At 44.7% G+C, this 17,804-nt stretch overlaps 1 protein-coding gene across 3 annotated transcripts in view; it reads left to right on the top strand.

Annotated features, from left to right (window-relative positions):
- The first annotated feature begins 431 nt into the window (after positions 1-431).
- The window catches only part of LOC130213367 (zinc finger protein 236-like), a 56,673-nt gene continuing 39,300 nt past the window's right edge, over positions 432-17,804 (top strand). For all 3 annotated transcript variants that reach the window (XM_056444932.1, XM_056444931.1, XM_056444933.1), the window contains exons 1-10: positions 432-498; positions 1,767-1,906; positions 4,506-4,670; positions 5,333-5,511; positions 6,382-6,512; positions 7,967-8,139; positions 12,787-12,909; positions 14,143-14,307; positions 15,353-15,530; positions 16,221-16,493. In XM_056444932.1, coding sequence (XP_056300907.1) covers positions 447-498; positions 1,767-1,906; positions 4,506-4,670; positions 5,333-5,511; positions 6,382-6,512; positions 7,967-8,139; positions 12,787-12,909; positions 14,143-14,307; positions 15,353-15,530; positions 16,221-16,493 — 1,579 coding nt within the window. In that variant the 5' untranslated portion in view covers positions 432-446. The remainder of the gene's footprint in view (positions 499-1,766; positions 1,907-4,505; positions 4,671-5,332; positions 5,512-6,381; positions 6,513-7,966; positions 8,140-12,786; positions 12,910-14,142; positions 14,308-15,352; positions 15,531-16,220; positions 16,494-17,804) is intronic.

Raw genomic sequence — 17,804 nt, 5'->3', positions numbered from 1 at the left:
AAATAATGAAATTACTGAACTTTTAATTTGTGTGTAATGATTCCTTCTGTACACATGACATCTATTACACCTGTCCATCCTGGAGGGATCCTCCTCTGTTGCTCTCCTGAAGGTTTCTTCCCTTTTTTCCCCGTGAAGGGTTATTTGGGAGTTTTTCCTGATCCGACATGAGGTCAAAGGTCAGGGATGTCTATATGTACAGATTGTAAAGCTCTCTGAGGCAAATTTGTAATTTGTGAAAATGGGCTATACAAATAAACTGAATTTAATTGAATTGAATCGTTGCCTGTGGACCGACAGATGCAGGTTCAACGGACCCAACGGTAGATGTCTCCCTACTCCGCGCAGCTGCGCGTCTTCTCCGATCCGACGCCGTCTACCGACGACCGAGTCGCCATTTTGAAAAGCAGATCGTTCACAGCACACCCGCCCTGAGTACTGGAACTATGCCGCGCGGCCGGCCTCGCAAACTGAGAGTTAAAAGCAACGACGAAACAGGTAACAAGTACCAAAATTAAACGAATAAAAAATACGGAATATGGGCTATCCAAATAAGCTGGTATTATCAGGACAGACGTCTCTGCGTCTGATATATTAACACTTCAATGTGGTGTATATAGTCCCCGGATATAGTATTGCGGGTGGGCTTTGCTTTGTGCGGCGAAGGAGTGATTGAGGCGGAATGATATTAATAACGTTTCGGTGGCTCTTCTTATTGGCTTCCAGTCTAAATTGGTGTCCGCGAGGGGAACGACCGCTTCCTCGCGCGGCGTCCATCAACCGTGCGGCTTTCGCGCTTAAATATTCGTTTATTAGTAATTCTGCCGTTAGCTCGCCGCCGCTAACTAGCATCGCTACCGCTAGCTTCGAGGCTAACACGCCAACCGAAAAAAAAGCAACTGTTTGCCGTTGTTTTGATCCGGCGAGGCGCGTTACACCCGCGAGGCTGCCCACATGCTGCCGCGCTTATCGCGTGCACGTATTGACGTGACCCGCAGCACGCGCGTTGAGATGTGCTGCTGTTACAGTCTGCAGGCATTACGTTTATTATATGTACCGTTGAGCTTTTATTGTGACACATTAAGCTAGTTGCGGTGCGTTCACCACCTGATTCTACCGGTGGATGGATGCTAAGCTAACGGTAACATAGCATCACATGGAGGTTAGAGTTCGCTTTATAGTAAGTTCCCAGCGGCGTAATGCTCATCAATGGCGGTGGCTGTTGACTACTTCAATAGTTAATAAGAATAAAAACACCCAAACACACCATAAACACCCATAATGTTCACAGACGAAACTCTTATGTGACGTAAACACTGAGTGCATTAGTGGGAAATCACGTTATATTATTAATTCATGCCGTCATCGATGTAGGTGAATTATAAATGTCAAGAGCCAACCTATGTCATGAACACAGATAATGCTTAGTGGGCGAAGTTGTCTTTAATTAATATCCAACATAACACAAAGTGATGAAGGGAAAAGAAACATTTGATACATTCTGTGGTATTATTATTATTATGTTTTTGAAGTGAAATGAGCCGAATCCACTTAATTCGGACACTTGAGAACCTATAACCCATTTTAAGAAACACGAGTGTGTGTGTGTGTATAGTATGCTACCACAACTTTGAAATTACAGCAAGAAAATAGTTTTCAGTTTTTCTTAAAACATAAAGCCACATTGGAGTAGAAAAAACACATTTTTATCATGTCCTAGTCTCCAAACTCTGAATATTGATGTGATCCCTCTCGCACACAATCAGATGCCGATCCCGGGGAGGGGAAGGGGGAGAGCTTCAGCGATGGAGAACTCAAGGAGAAGAAGTGCACCATCTGCGGCCACATCTTCACCACTGAGAGCCAGCTGCAGAGGCACCTCCGGGAGCACGAGGTCAACGACAAGGTACGCCCGGCTGGGATGGAGGCATTCGAGTCATGGGGGGCGGCGGCCACGAGATTCGTCTGCAGGGTAGTTGACCGGTTCTGGATTCCCCTTTTACTAAGGATGGGTCACATGCAGAGAAGTAATTCCCCAGTAAAGGGATCAATAAAGGATTTGTTATTATTGATTTAGAGTAGAGCCACAGCAGTGGGTTCATTGAGAGGCATCAAAAGAGTGAATGGAAAGTGAAAAACAGATACTTTGTTGCATTGCCGGTCTTTTTTGGGGTCTTTTTTCACTCACTCGCTCCCCTATGTTCACACATAGACTCACCCACTCTCTCGCTCCCCTATATTCACACATAGACTCACCCACTCTCTCACTCCCCTATGTTCACACTGGTAGACTCACCCACTCGCTCGCTCCCCTATGTTCACACTGGTAGACTCACCCACTCGCTCGCTCCCCTATGTTCACACATAGACTCACCCACTCGCTCGCTCCCCTATGTTCACACTCGTAGACTCACCCACGCTCTCACTCCCCTATGTTCACACTGGTAGACTCACCCACTCTCTCGCTCCCCTATGTTCACACTCGTAGACTCACCCTCTCTCTCGCTCCCCTATGTTCACACTGGTCGACTCACCCACTCTCTCGCTCCCCTATGTTCACATTCATAGACTCACCCACTCTCTCACTCCCCTATGTTCACACTCGTAGACTCACCCACTCTCTCGCTCCCCTATGTTCACATTCATAGACTCACCCACTCTCTCACTCCCCTATGTTCACATTCATAGACTCACCCACTCTCTCACTCCCCTATGTTCACACTCGTAGACTCACCCACTCTCTCACTCCCCTATGTTCACACTCGTAGACTCACCCACTCTCTCGCTCCCCTATGTTCACATTCATAGACTCACCCACTCTCTCACTCCCCTATGGTCACACTCGTAGACTCACCCACTCTCTCGCTCCCCTATGGTCACACTCGTAGACTCACCCACTCCCTCACTCCCCTATGTTCACACTGGTAGACTCACCCACTCTCTCGCTCCCCTATGTTCACACTGGTAGACTCACCCACTCTCTCGCTCCCCTATGTTCACACTGGTAGACTCACCCACTCTCTCACTCCCCTATGTTCACACTGGTAGACTCACCCACTCTCTCGCTCCCCTATGTTCACACTCGTAGACTCACCCACTCCCTCGCTCCCCTATGTTCACACTCGTAGACTCACCCACTCTCTCGCTCCCCTATGTTCACACTGGTAGACTCACCCACTCTCTCGCTCCCCTATGTTCACACTCGTAGACTCACCCACTCTCTCGCTCCCCTATGTTCACACTGGTAGACTCACCCACTCTCTCGCTCCCCTATGTTCACACTCGTAGACTCACCCACTCCCTCACTCCCCTATGTTCACACTCGTAGACTCACCCACTCTCTCGCTCCCCTATGTTCACACTCGTAGACTCACCCACTCTCTCTCCCCCCTATGTTTACACTCTCACTCCCTGAGTGGCTCACTGAACAGCAGTGGCGGCCTCGGGCTCCGCCACTCTTGAGTGACACTCAACGGCGTCGCCACTGCTCTCGGCCCTCTAATAAAAAGGGAATTTAATATTAGAGTCATTTCCGCCTCATTATCCTTTTTTTTGTGTCCGCTGTCTCGTAATATTTTGTCCTAGTTTCTAAGTGTTATTTTTCTTTCTGTTTTTCTCTCCTTGAGCGAAGACGCGGAAGCAAAACATTCCCCACTCGTGAACACATTGTCCCTGATTATGAAATATTATGTTTGGAACACACCTGTTGTTTTGCAGATGTAAGGTTGATCCTAGTGGGCGGTGAAGTGGGAGGTGGAGGGAGAGCATGAGGAGAAAACTTCTCCGGCAGACGCGGTTCTTCTAGTGTAGCACTTACTGCTTTTAAATATAAAATGAAAAGAAATGGAGGCAAGCTCTCAAAAATGAATAAATAATAAAATAAATTAACTCTTTTATGTCACTGTCTCTCAACTTTTAGTTTCTTTTAACTCGTCTAACTGTGTTTTTTTCTGTAACTACGTGTTTCTTATGTCGCCTGTCTCGTCCAGGTCACCCTCAAAAAAGAGATTTTAATCTCAATGTGACTCAACTGGTTAATAATAAATAAATACAAACGGTGCATATGAAGCATTTCAGTTTGATCTGAGATTCAACACTATTTGTAATAATTGATCGTGTTGATGTGAGGTTATTATGCATGCTCTTTAGATGTTACATTTTCATGTTTTAAATATTACTACGGAATATGAAGTTTACCAGTTGTTTTGTTGTAAATCTACCAAATAAGTGCCCCCTAAATATTTTTTTGGATGTGAAACGAAAAGAAAAAAATATATATTAATAGGGATACAGTATTTTACAATATGTATGTAATAGATCATAATGATCTTAAGTGTCTAGAAAAGCGCTGTATACATTATTATATTAGATGAAGCATTTTAAACCAAAATGTTTAAAGAGTGAGAATAAGTGCTGGAGTGAGGAGACGTCTGGAGCTCTGTTACCCTCCCACTGTTAACTACTGTCTTCAATCTCTCCTTCTCTCCTCCCCTCCCCCCCTGCAGCCTCATCGTTGTGACCAGTGCTCTCAGACATTCAACGTGGAGTTCAACCTCACGCTCCACCGGTCCACGCACGCCACCGTGGACTTCACCTGCCCCGTTTGCCACAAGCGCTTCTCGCGCATCGCCAGCCTCAAGTCTCACATCATGCTGCACGAGAAGGAGGAGGTCAGTCCGGCGAGCGGTCGGGGGAAAACCCCCGGTTCAGCGTCAGAAATACACCGGGGCGAAGGGCAAAAACTGCCCCTAAGGAATATAATGTTGCCTCTGATATCACGAGGAGAGGGGCAAAAAATGCCCCCATAATTTCCTCTTATATTTCTGATAATTTAAATTTTTTTTTTCTTTATTTGTTGTGTGTGCCCTATCTGTATTGCCTGTACTAGGTACAGAAAAAAACTATAATTTGAATTTTAAATAATAAATAAATAAATAATAAGTTGTAATTGTTAATAGTTGTTAAAAACTATTTTTAGAACCATAAATAACCAATAATAAATAATAATACATTTAATATGATTGTCTGATTTATGTTTGAATATGTAGACTAATGCCTAATAGTCTTATTATTGCCATTTGTATGACAATTGCTCATATACTGTAAGCCTAAATAAGTAGATTTAGAATTTTTGAACAAAGGTTAAATGTTATTTCCCAAGTTTCAAAAAGTGCCCCAAATTTCTTTTTAAACGCCCTTGGATTTCAGTCAGTGGGGGGGGGGGGGAGTGACCCCCTGAAGGATATGTAAATGTCTCCCCTGCCCTCATCGATCTGTGTTCTCCCACCGGTTCCGGGACGACATTTTTTGTTGTTGTCTTTCTCTTCTTCAGAATTTGATCTGCGTGGAGTGCGGCGACGAGTTCATCCTCCAGAGTCAGCTGTCGCTGCACCTGGACGAGCACCGCACGGAGCTGTCGGGCGTCAAGGTGTACACGTGCAAGACCTGCGACAAGGAGTTCAAGACGTCCGCGCACCTCAAGGAGCACATGAAGAGCCACGTCAAGATGAGGTGCGATGGGCGATTTGATTTAATTTGGCACGGTGGGGGGGGGAGGCACAAAAAAAATCAACGAGGTACCGAAAGTAGCCACCGGGGCCTTGCTCTGGGGCCATTTACAGTCAGAAAGGCCACCGCAGTGATAATGATGTCGGGGATTATAGCTGCCAACAGATGGTGTTTTGCATCTACTTTTATTTTTCAATTCTTCTGACTCATGGATTGCACAGAGAGTGTGTGTGTGTGTGTGTGTGTGTGTGTGTGTGTGTGTGTGTGTGTGTGTGTGTGTGTGTGTGTGTGCGTGTGCGTGTGCGTGCGTGCGTGCGTGCGCGTATGAGTCACAGAGACAGAGTAAAACAGCAGTGCGGCCGTCATGAGTTCTGGTGACGGCAACAAGTATGAGCAGCTCTGTGTGGAGACAGAAAGACGCTGACGATTTCAGTAAAAGTCTATTTCTGTTCATTTGATTGGTTAGGAATGAAAACGGCACTGGCCGCATGAGGACGTGCACACAAACACACACCACGACATCGGGCGGATACATTTATACATTTAATGCTTTTTGCAAAGCCAAGACTGCGCGTGTGGAGATTAAAGATGTTCGATCTGAAACTAGAAAGAGAAATAGCTGTCAGTAAGAGCCATGGATCCATCGTGTAAACATAAGCTGTGTATCTTTTGTTTTACTACTTTGAGAATAAATTTTTTAATACAAATGTAATCAAAATACCAGTCGTAACTGTGAGTTCGCTGTACAGTGACTCACTAATCTAGACTTCCTCTCTCGTGTTTTATCCACAAAAAAAACGACTCCCCTTTTTATTGCATATAGATTGTCATCTCCTCACTCCTTCCCTTGTCTCCTCGTCGTCTCCTCCGCAGGCCGCTCAGCTCGAGCTCCCGGAACTACAAGAAGAACATCGACCGCAGCGCCTTCCAGAACGGCTGCCACCACTGTGGCAAGGCTTTCAAGAAGCCCAGCCAGCTCGTCCGGCACATCCGAATACACACAGGTGAGCAGAGAGAGAGAGAGAGGCGGAGTCACCACATCGGTCAGGGAGATCTCGGCGTGGGCGGGGCTTGCTCGGTAGCCGGCTGTTGCCACGGCGCAGGTCGCAGGAGACCGTTCCATGTGTGGGCAGCAGTTATTGTGTTTTTCTTTTTAGTGTAATAAAACCAAAATGTACGGCAACAGAATTGTATTCTTGTTAATATTGTATCACTTGACGTCTCGCATGTATCTTTCTGACCTGGACTTTCTACGACTTTAAGTTTTCCTCGATTACCTGACGCCATGTTCGCTGGGTCTGTGAACGCCTCACCGCCGCTCGTCACTCGGCTCTCGTGTAGATATGTTGTGTTAAGGTTAAGAGTCACCTGGGAGGCTTTAGACACACACACACACACACACACCCTGACTCACAGTGCAGTTGATAAAAGCACACGATTGTATGCGAGCCGTCTTTATCTAGGCCGATACCAGATAATGACCGTATGTTGGTGGCGTAGAAATGTTGCTTCTTTTTTTTCAAAGTTCCATCATAATGCATGACTCGTTGTACGAGAAACCGACTCAGTGGAGGATTATGAGTACTGACGGTGGGCCGGCTTGTCCCGCGCATTCCTCCTGGTGGTCGAACGTGTATTTTAATATGCTTTTTAAAATGCAACCAAACATGAAGATAGAAATCTAACAGATGTCACATTTAATTATGAGTTACAGTCTGTAAATGAAACGCTTGAGTCGGTCCTCTTTAAAGGAGCCGGCGTACTTAATTTACTGGTCCGAATATCAAATGCTGTACACCAGCCTCAAGAGCTGCTCTCAGGAGTCCATGTGTGTGACGAACGGAGCGGAGAGAAGAGGCGAAGTCTCTAAGATGCCTCCGGTATTCACCATTTACCTTTTGACATTTTCTTTCAAAGTCTTTTTTAATTTAGATTCTACAGAATGCAGCGAGCTGAACTCGTCGTTTCAGCGAGAGCCTCCGCATTCCTCAAAGTAACCGGCTCGAACTGGGACAGGAGTCACGCTGAGTGACGAGAAATAATATGTGACGAGGGATATAATATGTTTGTTTGGCAGTTGGGAAAGACGGATGTGCTTGAGGTTGTTGTCTTTAATACCGGACCCAGCTCAGGTTTATTTGTGGAACTGTTGGTTACAAATAAATCTACGTGAAGGGAACTCTGATCCAAACTCTCTGTCCTCTGGGTGTTTGAATACTGAGGTCCAGTGGGTGAGTCTCCTGCGTGTGTGTGTGTGTGTGTGTCTGTGTGTGTGAGAGTCTCACCTGCAGTCAGATAGGAGAGACAAACGAGTTTATAAGCATCAGGTGAAGAGATTAGTCAGAATGGACCAAAAAGGAAGAAATCCAGCCACAACAATTGAAACATTTTATCCACCACACTGACTCGATGACCTGTAGTTTGACCCTCCCTCTGGGCTCCCCCCCCCCCCATCCAGGTGAGAGGCCCTACAAGTGCCCGCGCTGCGGAAAGGCCTTCAACCAGAAGGTGGTGCTGCAGACCCACATGGTGCGGCACACGGGAGAGAAGCCTCACCTCTGCATGTTCTGCCCGGCGTCCTTCTCCCAGAAGGGGAACCTGCACTCGCACGTCCAGAGGGTTCACTCCGAGGTGAGAGCGCCGCACGGGGGGAAAAGGGTTCGAGCACGAGTAGCGTCCGGGGACCGCCTCGGTGTCACGTGATGACGCCCCCTGGCTTCACGACCTAATAAAACAGTTGCTTCTCGCCTTTATAACCGGGTTCAAGAGTTTTCACACGCCAGTCGCCCGATACCAGCTGTGTGCACGTTTCAATTAAAGTGAAGGATTGAAAACAGAGCGTATATATGGGTGGTTTTTAGAGTAATAGCACAAGATTTTTTTATCATGGTCCGATATGGAAAGGCGACTTGAATCCCTCCCTAAATCCCGGTGTGGCTGCATTTCTCGCAACATCAGACTTCCATCCACATAATGGGAATCTAATGAAGTAGAGAACACGGCACAGAGAAATCTGCGGCTATTCATAAATGTGTCAAAAGGGTCACCAGTGCTTTTTAAATTGAAATGAAAATGGCCGATATTCAGTTTATTTTCTATAGCCCAATATCACAAATTACAAATTTGCATCAGAGGGCTTCACAATCTGCGCACGTACGACATCCCTGTCCCAATTCAAGGGTTCGTTATTTGGTTGCAGAAACTAAAAACAAAAAAAGCCTAAATGGTCTTACGGTGTCAATCAGGTTTTGGTGAATGAGTATCTTTTCTTTAAGTCTGGTGGTTCTGTGAGTACACCTCCTCCCCGCTCAAAGCTCGTTCCATTCAATGCAACCGGGCCCACCGCCATGTCGTTTCTTTGAAGTCTGGGAAGCGAATGAGGTCAAATTGCACCCTTTTTTTTCTCCGTTGCTCATTTGGTTCCTCTCCTTTTGTACGGTCTTACCCTCCTTGATTCATCCTTCTTCATTTAGCCTGGATTTGGGTCTCCTGCGCCGCTGGCTTATTAAGGTCACGGCCTCCCGGCGGTGGAGGGGTTGAAAGAGTTGTCCCACATCAAAGCCCCCCCCCCCCTCTCGGGTCCCACGTCCTCCCGTGTGAAGATGTGCTTTGAACAAAGACCGTGAGTGGGTGGGAGGAGCTCCAATAATGCCGCCGCCGCCTGGATCGGGTGGGCTTGTCTCCAGCACAGTGACCTCCATCACCTCCAGGAGGTGCAGTGGGTCCCCCATCAGTGGATGTGCTGGTGCCTTTTAGTGGAAAGGCTAACGCATCCTTAGAGTTGCGGACTTCTGCTAGAGCCCGCTGGGAAATGTACATGTTCCAGGGTTCATACGGTCATGGAAATCCTGGAAAAGTCATGGAATTTTAAAATGGTAATTTCCAGGCCTGGAAAAGTCAGGAAAAAAACTTAAATCACAAACGTTTTGGAAAAGTCATGGAAATGTTGTTATATTCACATGTTCATTTACGCCGAGTTTGAAATAATGAAGATGTTTTAGAAAGAAAGACGCTCAAAATCTAAGCCGGCATACGCTCTCATACTGGCGGCGCAATTTTGTTTTTTTCGCGTTGCAAGCAAACGCACCGTAACTGGAAAGTTCGCTGGTCATTTAATGCATACTGTATGCTTTGGAATTCACGTTGTTTAAATACTAAATGTTCTCACTTTTTCATGTATAAACCGAGATTTCAGTGTGGTCCTGGACATTTGGTTTAAAGTCCTGGAAATCCAAAATGTGTAAGAACCCTGATGTTTACTTAAATCTGATTAATAAGTGGTGACTAAATACCTGTAAAGGGAAGGAAACTCCCAGCAGCCTCAGCCGTACTGTGTTCGCTCTTCAGTGGGGAACGCTGTGTTCCACCTAATCCCATGTGATTACCCACAAGGCAAGACATACTTGTCGTGATTGTTTCCAGCACTGTTGTTGTTGTTTCTACCACTTGTTGGTCTCTAGTCTTGCAGCATGTGTGAGCTCCTCCAGTCTGTTTGGGTTAGTTCTAGTAGTTCTGTTTGTTTATGAGGCTCAGGGTCACGTCCCAAGGAAATACATATTCGAGTATTTTGAAAAGCGCTATAGAAATGTAATGTATTATTATCATTATTATGATCATTATTATTATTATGATCATTATTATTATTATGATCGTTATTATTATTATGTCCTATTTTTCCACACAGAATACATCCAAACAGGAGAATACGCTAAATGCAACAAAGTGAAATTCCGACTTCTGACCTCCAGTCTCTGTCGTGATAGAGATTCTGTTTCAGAGGAATGGATAAAGTCTGTTTTTTAAGCTTAAAAGTCTTTCGGCCATAGAAGTGAGCGTCCGTCACGGATTGTGATATCTTAATTGGCTTTAATGACTTTATAATCATCTAGAATATGCAATGGGCAGATAAAGACGAGACATTGGTGTCGCCACGTGAAAGTTTTTCTTTTTTAATCTAAAGTCTGGATGAAAAGCCTCGGTAAATTCACTCTGATGAGCAGTCCGGTTGAATTAATGCGTACGAGTTCATCCTCTGTGTTCCAGAGGCCGCCTGGAAAAAGAAAAAGAAGTATTTGTGTGTGGGTGTGGAATTTAATTGTTGCAAAGTGATTTTCTTTCCAGGCCTTCCGATTGGTCAAATGGCCTTCAGCACACGTCCTCTTTGTCCTCTTAACAAAAACAGGTCGCAAGTCACTTGCAGCCTGAGTTTTATTTGTCTTTCTCGTGCACAAACACGATTGTGTATTTATTCCACGCTAAAAGCCGACGGTGACGGCGACCGGGCCCGTCGGTTGAATTACTCCTGGTAAGCCAAACAGAGGGACCATTTAAATAATGCATCTAATTATCAGGAGTGTCCTTCAGCCTTCCTGTTCCACATAGTTTGCCCTTATGATTGACTGACTTTATGAATAAATAATAGTCAGGCGTTTTTTCTTTTCCTTTTCATAATAGATTTCATGAGCAGATGCATACTCGGGAGCATCAAGTGTTTGTGTCATGTGGTGTAGGTGGTGTTGGTATGTGGAGAGAATGAATATAATATACAATATAAATCCACCTCAACCGTCAGCTTAAAATTATTACACTTCAGCTGCTTTAGAGTGATTGAGCTTTAACTCCGCCTCCTATACATCAGACGTTGATTTACTGCCTCGGTAAACACGGCGAACACGAGTTTATGGCCTCGCTATCTCGTCTGAAGTCTTCTTCAAAACGTCACGATGTTCATTCGGTACACGACGGTCTCGTTTAGAGTCGAATAGACGGCAATGCTAGGGCGCGCTTTGGGGCGGGGCTACACGGTGATTGTCGGGATGGCGTCGTCCGGCCTGGGAGTTGTTTACGTTTTTTGGTCTCTAACCAACTAAAACCCTTTTAGTGTGTTTTCAGTGCGTGAAAGTTAATTGTTACTTTTTTGTTTGTCTTAACGTGCTCCGATCCAGCGCTCGGTTGTACTTTGCTCCACCTTCTGGTATTTGGTTAATTTAATAATAATAATACATTTATTTTTATAAGGCGCCTTTCAAGGCACTCAATTTAAATAGTCTATGACCTGCTTTTTATCTTCTCTGTTTATTTATTTTATTGGACCATCTTTTACAGTGTATTGTACTTTTGCTCTTTGAAATGTTGACATGTTTTGGCCTCTGTTGTCACCAAATTGTTTTAATTACCTTCGCATTGAAAATGCGGAAGGTAATGTTTTGATCGCCGTGTATTTTTGTGCGTGCGTGCGTGCGTGTTATTCGCATAAATCAAAAATTATTAAACCGAATCGCGTGAAATTTGGTGGGATGATTGGTTATTATCCGGGGACCATTTGATTAGATTTTGGGATTGATCGGGTCAAAGGTCATGGTCATGAAAAGGTCAAAATCGTCTTTTTACCATAGCGCGGTCAATTTCTATCCAATTGGCATGCAACTAATGCCAACATGTTCATAATTCAATGCCCAATCGTGTGAAATGCGAAGGTATGCGCTCTACCGAGTGCTCGTTCTAGTTGACTAATGTTACTGCACTTTGGGACACTTTATCTGTGATAAGTGCAAAATAAATAAACTTTACTTACCTTTCCGAGTCACTTCCGATCCTAAACACCAAAATGTCCAACTCGAGGCTTCAAACATGTCGTCCACAATTCGGTGACTTTGTCCACTTCCTGTAAACAGTCTGCGGACCTCACTAAACATTCACACTTCAGCTTCCTGACAAAAAAAGAGAATAAATAACGTCTCCGCTTTCTCTCATATCCCGTATCCCCGCCACATCTCCCTCACTGCATAAACCCACCAAATATGTTTCGGCCTCACTTTGCACATCAGAGCACAACCTCCACAAATCTTCCACAGCCGATTTTATGTTTTAATGATTTCTGTCATCCATTCACCGTCACTCCTCTCTCTGCAGACCTGATTTACTCACTGTCGCCTTCTCCAACTTCACTCTCTGCGCCGGCGTCTCGTTTTTTCTTTTCTTCAATCGTTCGTACTCTTGTAAGCAGACCATAAATTCCCCAGACCGTGCAGATAAATAATTAATTTAGAGAGCAAAGCAGCAATACCGGCTGAATTAAATCTGCACCGCTATCCAGACACACGGACAGACAACCGAAGACCACAACCTCATCTTGCTCGGTGCTTATGTTATGATTATTCATTTCTGATTTACAAGCTTTTCAGTGACCATAGAGAGTCACTAGCTGGTAGCTCCAGCAGCAGAACTCATGCACAGCAGCCAGGGGTAAAGTCTTGTCTGTTTCTTGTTCTCCGACAGGCTAAAGGCGTGCCGCTGTTTCCATGCATGGACTGCAGCTGTGTGTTCAAGAAGTTGGGCAGTCTGAACGCCCACATCAGCAAGATGCACATCTCTGTCATTGAGCTGCCCTCAAGCACTTCGGTAAGCCCAAAACAAAATGCAGCACGCAGAAGAGATCAGAGCAAGAAGGTTGTCGCACGTAATCGGCATATTATGTGAACGCATGTTTATGATTTTGGACCTAAATTAGTTTAATCTAGTTTAAATATGCAACTATATTTATTTCCAAATTGTGAGAGAAGAAATCACAATTTCCGGGTATTCATTAGCTGTTCTTTTTTGTGCAAACAAGTCAAAACTATTGAGATCCTTTTATAAACCATTGAGATCATTTTAGAAACATTGAGATCCTTTTAGAAACCATTGAGACCCTTTATAAACCATTTAGTTACTTTATAAACCTTTAAGATCCATTATAAACCATTGAGATCCTTTCGAAACCATTGAGACCCTTTAGAAACCATTTAGTTACTTTATAAACCTTTAAGATCCATTAGAAACCATTGAGACCCTTTAGAAACCATTGAGACCCTTTATAAACCATTTAGTTACTTTATAAACCTTTAAGATCCATTAGAAACCATTGAGACCCTTTAGAAACGATTGAGACCCTTTATAAACCATTTAGTTACTTTATAAACCTTTAAGATCCATTATAAACCATTGAGACCCTTTAGAAACGATTGAGACCCTTTATAAACCATTGAGATCCTTTAGAAACCATTGAGACCCTTTAGAAACCATCTAGACTCTTTAGAAACCATTGCCCTCTGTTGTTTACAACAATAGTAATTGGTCAACAGCAGATGGTGATTATTAGGCGATTAATTGTTCACTATTTTCAGTTTAGTGATGTAAAGTCAGTCAGAGGCCGACTCTGAGCTGAGCTCCAGCTGCTGCTGTCACGAACCAATCAACAACAGGGGCACCGGGAGGGCATTTTCACCTGTAGACACATCCCATAATGTTAGAGGACCTCCACCGTTGGTTTATCCTGTGTCATCTACCATGAAGACATCCTAGAGGGCACATTTATGGGTTATTTTTCTTCTTCTTTATTCAGATATGGGGGCTCTGTAGCCACTGGCTGTATTCATTCCATTGTCTTTGTTGAGGAATCAAAGTGTCAGCGACTCACACAGAGGGAGACCCTAATCATCGTTGGGTTCAATAACGCCAAACGCTCTGTTAGCTTCACATCTGAGAGAACCCCGGCTGTCAAATTACAGCCTGTCCCGATCTCGTGAACGCCCCCCCCCCCCTCCCAGCCTTTGTCTCACGGTTCCTTGTCTTCTTTCTCTCCTTCTCCCGCAGGAGATGGAGGTGACGGGTCAGGCGCCCGAGGGCGTCGAGGCGGTGACGGATGTCATCCAGCAGCTCCTGGAGCTCTCGGAGCAGGTCAGCGGGGAGACGGACCAGCCCCAACCTCCGGAGCCGGCCGTCGCCATGGAAACTGCCATCAACCAGGACATCCTGCAGGTGAGCAGCGGTTCGTTCACCCACACTGAAATAAACGTGGTGCTCGGAGCTCCGTGGACCGACTGGGAGCCACTCGTGGTACGATTCAGATTTTAATCCTAAAGCAACACTTAAAACCAGCTCTTGTCCATCAATGTGACACGCGCTCCTGAAGATATGAGGAGTTAGAATCATTCATGTGGCAACGATTCGGCCGGAGATGGGAGGGACCCGCTGTGGGAATATATTTGGGCGAAGGAGGAGATGAAAAGTACTCGGTTAAAAGTCTCCGCAGTCGATTTTTTGTCTAAACTAAATAATCTCCTCATTTCCTCTCCTTTGGAGACCGAGCGGCGATACTTTGGCGCTCGTGGAAACGCCATCCGTCCGGGGGAACGGAGACGGTTCAATAATAGATGTTTATCAGTCGGCCTTATAAATGAGTTGCACAGAGTCGCCGGGCAAACAGACGCGGCTCTCACTGAGGTGTGCTTTTTAGCCACTGTTTTGTTCATATTTGTCACATAATATTAAGCCATACCGTTTAATATAATGAGAATTCTTTATTTGATTTGGTTGAGTATTGTTGTAAAAGACACCGAGGAAACATTCATCTCCATAACTGTAGTTTGTTGTGTATGATAAGGAAGGGAACCGAATAAATGAAATTTATATTTTCGATGTTTCGCGGCAGTTCTGTTTCCAAAGAGCGAGACGGAGAGAGAGGGCGAGAGAGAGAGAGAGAGAGAGAGAGAGAGAGAGAGAGAGAGAGAGAGAGAGAGATTACTTTCTGTATGATGTTACACTTTTTAAAATGGGTAATTTCTGGCTCTTATACCATTTCTAAGTGTGATTTAAACAGCTACATTTTAAAACTGACGGCTAAATAAGGACCGTCGGGTTTTTGTGCGATTATTGATCCAAATGGTTGATTCAGTTGGTAATTGATTGATTGTCCGACGACTAAAATTAGCCGTTAGTTGCAGCTCGAGTACATGAATGCATTTTATAGCCGCGGTACTGGAGCAGGTTTCTTTTTTTTCTTTTTCTGTTGCTTTTCTTTTAGCAAGCCCTGGAGAACAGCGGGCTGAGCGTGGTGCAGCCGCAGAGCGACGGCACGGCCAGAGAGTCCCACGACCAGAACCACGACGACGGCGCCGGAGAAAGCAAGAGAGCACAAGGTCCCGACAGGCCGGCCCGGGAGAAGAAAAGGAGCATCTTCAAGAAACCCATTCAAATGCCAGGTAGAAGGGGAACACTCCAGAGCATTCACACGAGCGCCATGTCATTATGACAACTCTCTTTAAAGGACACTTTGAGGCGCCGCGGAGGTTTGTGTGAAATGATTCATGAACGTCTCTCTCCTGGAAATGTGTAAACCATGTTGCAGGAAACAGATTAGTCTGAAAAGCAGAACGGATGAAAAATAGCCTCTTGGGTAACTCTGGCACATTTACAGAAATGTTTTTATTAATGTGCACTGTCCCTTATTTAATAAACCAAAGTAAAAAAAAAAATGTTATTTACAGGCCTAGAAAAGTTAAAAATATATATATATTTCCAAAAGTTTTGGAAAAGTCATGGAAAATGTGTTATATCCATATGTTCATTTACGCAGTTTGATTAAAAGAATAAACATTTATATACATATTTATTATTTTAATCAAAGCATTGGTTCTTATTTATTTGTGTCGTTTACGGTATAGATTTCCATCATGGAATATTCATGGAAATCCATTGGTCAACATGTGTATGAACCCTGGAATGAGTTCAGTCACAAGTAAATATATTAAACATTTGCAGCCTGAGCAATACATTTAAACCAATTCGTTTTTCTTCTCTGCGTTCACATATTAACGCAATGCCCGTTTACTGCATGCTGTTCAATCTAAAAAGGAATATCTGTAATTTAATTCCTCCCCCCCCCCCCACAGGCTCCATCCGGGAGGAGAACGGCGTCCGCTGGCACGGCTGCCCGTACTGCTCCAAGGAGTTCAAGAAGCCGAGCGACCTCGTGCGCCACATCCGCATCCACACCCACGAGAAGCCGTTCAAGTGCAAACAGTGCTTCCGGGCGTTCGCCGTCAAGAGCACGCTCACGGCGCACATGAAGACGCACACGGGCATCAAGGCCTTCGAGTGCCAGTGCTGCCTCAAGTGCTTCTCCACTTCCGGCAGCATGAAGGTACACATGCGTCTGCACACAGGTGAGAAGCGGCGGGTCCCCGTCACCAAACGCTTATTAGAATATTTCAAAGCCAAACCGAGCTCCACACTCTGAATGCACTCTCCTTCACTTTATTGACTCATCCCTCGCGTCCGCACACGTTAATCAGTACGCGCCGATGCAGGAGACCCACGCGAGCCTTTGGCCATTATGGTGGACGGTTTTAATATTTAATATTCAGCTGTACGTTATGATCGATTCTGTAGCAGAAGGACAAAAGCGATGACCTTTGTGTGCCGCTCCAGCGAGAGCAATCATTTGCAATCATTCTGTTTTGTCTTCTTTTTATCTTAAAGAATCGTCCCCTGGACATGAAATGTCAGCACTAGTGTGAATTTAATTCAGTTTATTTGTATAGCCCAATTTCACAAATTATAAATTTGTCTCGGAACACATAGACATCCCTGTCCCAAAACCTCACATAGGATCAGGAAAAACTCCCAAATAACCTTTCAGGGGGGAAAAAGGGAAGAAACCTTCAGGAGAGAACAGAGGAGGATCCCTCTCCAGGATGGACAGAAGAATAGACGTCATGTGACCAGAAGGACAGATTTAGAGTTAAAATACATTCAATGGATATGACAGAGTGTATGAATAGTTCATAGTAGGCATATTCCACGATGGAGACCTCCACGATCCATCAGGCAGATGGAGGTAGAGAGGAGGAGTGGGCGGAGTCTCAACAGTGGGCGGAGTCTCAACAGGACAGTGGCGTAGTCAGGAGCAGGAATTCCACGACCCAGACCTCGATGATCCATCAGCAGATAGGATCTATGCCGTCTCATAGGGCCCGATGACCCCATGAGACGTGAAGTCACAAGGACTCCGGGGAGAAAGCAGAGTTAGTAACGTGTGATGGAGAGATGACAATTCATCCATAAGGAGAGAGAAAAGAGGAGATAGGTGCTCAGTGCATCCTAAAATACGAATAATAATAAACACGTTAACGGTCTAATTATCAGTCAATGGTGGGTGTTGACTTTAGTTTAGGTTCTGTGTTCGCTGAGCTGTATTTATCACTCAGGCTTTGTGCAAATGCAGTTTCATGTCTTTGTCACTTTTCCTGATGCTGTACTTCCTTTCTTATAAATACATATTGTCTCCTGCGAACTGAAAAGGCTTTGTAACCTTTTGTAGACACAAATTAAATAAAATGATATGAGCTGGCTTGCATTTTGTGTGAGTTTCCTATTTATTTAGATTGGCTTGAGGTAGTGAATTTGGATATTTTTTTGTAAATCTGATGTCGGAATCAGTCAAATTCTCTATATACAATTTATTTTTCAAACGT

The sequence above is a fragment of the Pseudoliparis swirei genome, chromosome 22 (genome assembly GCF_029220125.1).
Source record: "Pseudoliparis swirei isolate HS2019 ecotype Mariana Trench chromosome 22, NWPU_hadal_v1, whole genome shotgun sequence".
In the NCBI taxonomy this organism is placed as follows: Eukaryota; Metazoa; Chordata; class Actinopteri; order Perciformes; family Liparidae; genus Pseudoliparis; species Pseudoliparis swirei.
This window is presented reverse-complemented; position numbering and strand designations above follow the sequence as displayed.